The sequence below is a fragment of the Bison bison genome, unplaced genomic scaffold (genome assembly GCF_000754665.1).
Source record: "Bison bison bison isolate TAMUID 2011002044 unplaced genomic scaffold, Bison_UMD1.0 scf7180017864325, whole genome shotgun sequence".
NCBI classification, from domain to species: Eukaryota; Metazoa; Chordata; class Mammalia; order Artiodactyla; family Bovidae; genus Bison; species Bison bison.
Window position 1 is genome coordinate 4,222,754 of NW_011494897.1, and position 3,028 is coordinate 4,225,781.

The 3,028-nt window shown below is 40.5% G+C and overlaps 1 protein-coding gene across 2 annotated transcripts in view; it reads right to left on the bottom strand.

Annotated features, from left to right (window-relative positions):
* Positions 1-3,028, bottom strand: part of SPATA17 (spermatogenesis associated 17) — a 228,536-nt gene that overhangs the window by 75,019 nt on the left and 150,489 nt on the right. For both annotated transcript variants that reach the window (XM_010853276.1, XM_010853277.1), the window contains one exon: positions 2,727-2,875. In XM_010853276.1, coding sequence (XP_010851578.1) covers positions 2,727-2,875 — 149 coding nt within the window. The remainder of the gene's footprint in view (positions 1-2,726; positions 2,876-3,028) is intronic.

The following is a 3,028-nucleotide window of genomic DNA, read 5'->3' on the forward strand; positions in this document are numbered from 1 at the left end:
GACAGCTCTATACATGGACATCACCAGATGGTCAACACCGAAATCAGATTGATTGTATTCTTTGCAGCCAAAGATGGAGAAGCTCTATACAGTCAGCAAAAATAATACTGGCAGCTGACTGTGGCTCAGATAATGAACTCCTTACTGCCAAATTCAGACTGAAATTGAAGAAAGTAGGGAAAACCACTAGACCATTCAGGTATGACCTAAATCAAATCCCTTATGATTATACAGTGGAAGTGAGAAATAGATTTAAGGGCCTAGATCTGATAGATAGAGTGCCTGATGAACTATGGACAGAGGTTCATGACATTGTACAGGAGATGGGGATCAAGACCGTCCCCATGGAAAAGAAATGCAAAAAAGCAAAGTGGCTGTCTGAGGAGGCCTTACAAAGAGCTGTGAAAAGAAGAGAAGTGAAAAGCAAAGGAGAAAAGGAAACATATAAGCATCTGAATGCAGAGTTCCAAATAATAGCAAGGAGAGATAAGAAAGCCTTCCTCAGCCATCAATGCAAAGAAATGGAGGAAAACGACAGAATGGGAAAGACTAGAGATCTCTTCAAGAAAATTAGAGATACCAAGGGAACATTTCATGCAAAGATGGGGTCAATAAAGGACAGAAATGGTATGGACCTAACAGAAGCAGAAGATATTAAGAAGAGGTGGCAAAAATACAAAGAAGAACTGTACAAAAAGGATCTTCACGACTCAGATAATCACAATGGTGTTATCACTCACCTAGAGCCAGACATCCTGGAATGTGAAGTCAAGTGGGCCTTAGAAAGCATCACTAGGAACAAAGCTAGTGGAGGTGATGGATTCCAGTTGAGCTATTTCAAATCCTGGAAGATGATGCTGTGAAAGTGTTGCACTCAATATGCCAGCAAATTTGGAAAACTCAGCAGTGACCACAGGGACTGGAAAAGGTCAGTTTTCATTCCAATCCCAAAGAAAGGCAATGCCAAAGAATGCTCAAACTACCACACAATTGCACTCATTGCACATGCTAGTAAAGTAATGCTCAAAATTCTTCAAGCCAGGCTTCAGCAATACATGAACCGTGAACTTCCAGATGTTCAAGCTGGTTTTAGAAAAGGCAGAGGAACCAGAGATCAAATCGCCAACATCTGCTGGATCATCGAAAAAGCAAGAGAGTTCCAGAAAAACATTTATTTCTGCTTTATTGATTATGCCAAAGCCTTTGACTGTGTGGATCACAATAAACTGTGGAAAATTCTGAAACAGATGGGAATACCAGACCACCTGATCTGCCTCTTGAGAAACCTGTATGCAGATCAGGAAGCAACAATTAGAACTGGACATGGAACAACAGACTAGTTCCAAATAGGAAACGGAGTACGTCAAGGCTGTATATTGTCACCCTGCTTATTTAACTTCTATGCAGAGTACATCATGAGAAACGCTGGGCTGGAAGAAGCACAAGCTGGAATTAAGATTGCCAGGAGAAATATCAATAACCTCAGATATGCAGATGACACCACCCTTATGGCAGAAAGTGAAGAGGAACTAAAAAGCCTCTTGATGAAAGTGAAAGAGGAGAGTGAAAAAGTTGACTTTTAAAGCTCAACATTCAGAAAACTAAGATCATGGCATCTGGTCCCATCACTTCATGGCAAACAGATGGAGAAACAGTGGAAGAAACAGGGTCAGACTTTATTTTTTTGGGCTCCAAAATCACTGCAGATGGTGATTGCAGCCATGAAATTAAAAGACGCTTACTCCTTGGAAGGAAAGTTATGACCAACCTAGATAGCATATTCAAAAGCAGAGACATTACTTTGCCAACAAAGGTCTGTCTAGTCAAGGCTATGGTTTTTCCAGTGGTCATGTATAGATGTGAAAGTTGGACTTTGAAGAAAGCTGAATGCCGAAGAATTGATGCTTTTGAACTGTGGTGTTGGAGAAGACTCTTGAGAGTCCCTTGGACTGCAAGGAGATCCAACCAGTCCATTCTAAAGGAGATCAGTCCTGTATATTCTTTGGAAGGAATGATGCTGAAGCTGAAACTCCAGTACTTTGGCCACCTCATGCGAAGAGTTGACTCATTGGAAAAGACTCTGATGCTGGGAGGGATTGGGGGGAAGGAGGAGAAGGGGACGACAGAGGATGAGATGGCTGGATGGCATCACCGACTCGATGGACATGAGTTTGGGTGCACTCCAGGAGTTGGTGATGGACAGGGAGGCCTGGCGTGCTGTGATTCATGGGGTAGCAAAAAGTCGGACATGACTGAGGGACTGAACTGAACTGAAACACTTACAATGCACCTGACTTATTAAAATGATAGTTTCATATCAATGTATCAAAATAAAATTTAGTTCACTTTAAGAGAAATGTTTTTGTTCTGTTGGATCAAATTTTAAAAGCATGAGAAATATGGATATTTTCACTGGATAATGAAGGAAATTATCTTCACAGATATATGGAAAATGATCACTTATCCCCTTAAAATGCCATTCAATCTTTTCTTTTTTCCTCTGAGTAATATATACGTATTTGCGTAATATGTATGTGTATAAAATTAACATCATCATCAACACCAACCTTATCTAAAACACTTGCATATCGAAAAATGGATGTCTCTGAATAGGTCAGGGGTGGTTTACCTTTTAATACAAATAAAATGTTAGCAAATAGAAAATATTTTTAAAAACTTAAGGGACCAAATATGGTACAGCTACTTCTTTTAAGCTAAGAACTTACATATTGTCATTCACATTTCGCGCCCATTCCTGCTTCTGGAGCTGAGCTCTGGCCTCGGTCAGCCCATCGATGGGTTCCGCCACCCGCAGTGTCGGTTCCAGAGGCTTGTAGCGCTGTTCCAAAACTTCCGAAATGTCGCGGAATGGTCCCTGACAAGACAGGAGGACGTAAATATTTTATGATTTATGATCAAGCCTACTGAATATCTACAAAGAAAAGCAAGTAGCATTTACTAAATTATTTTTAAACGAGACCTTATTCTTGTCTGAATTAGAAAACGCACAAGAGCATCACATCCTTAA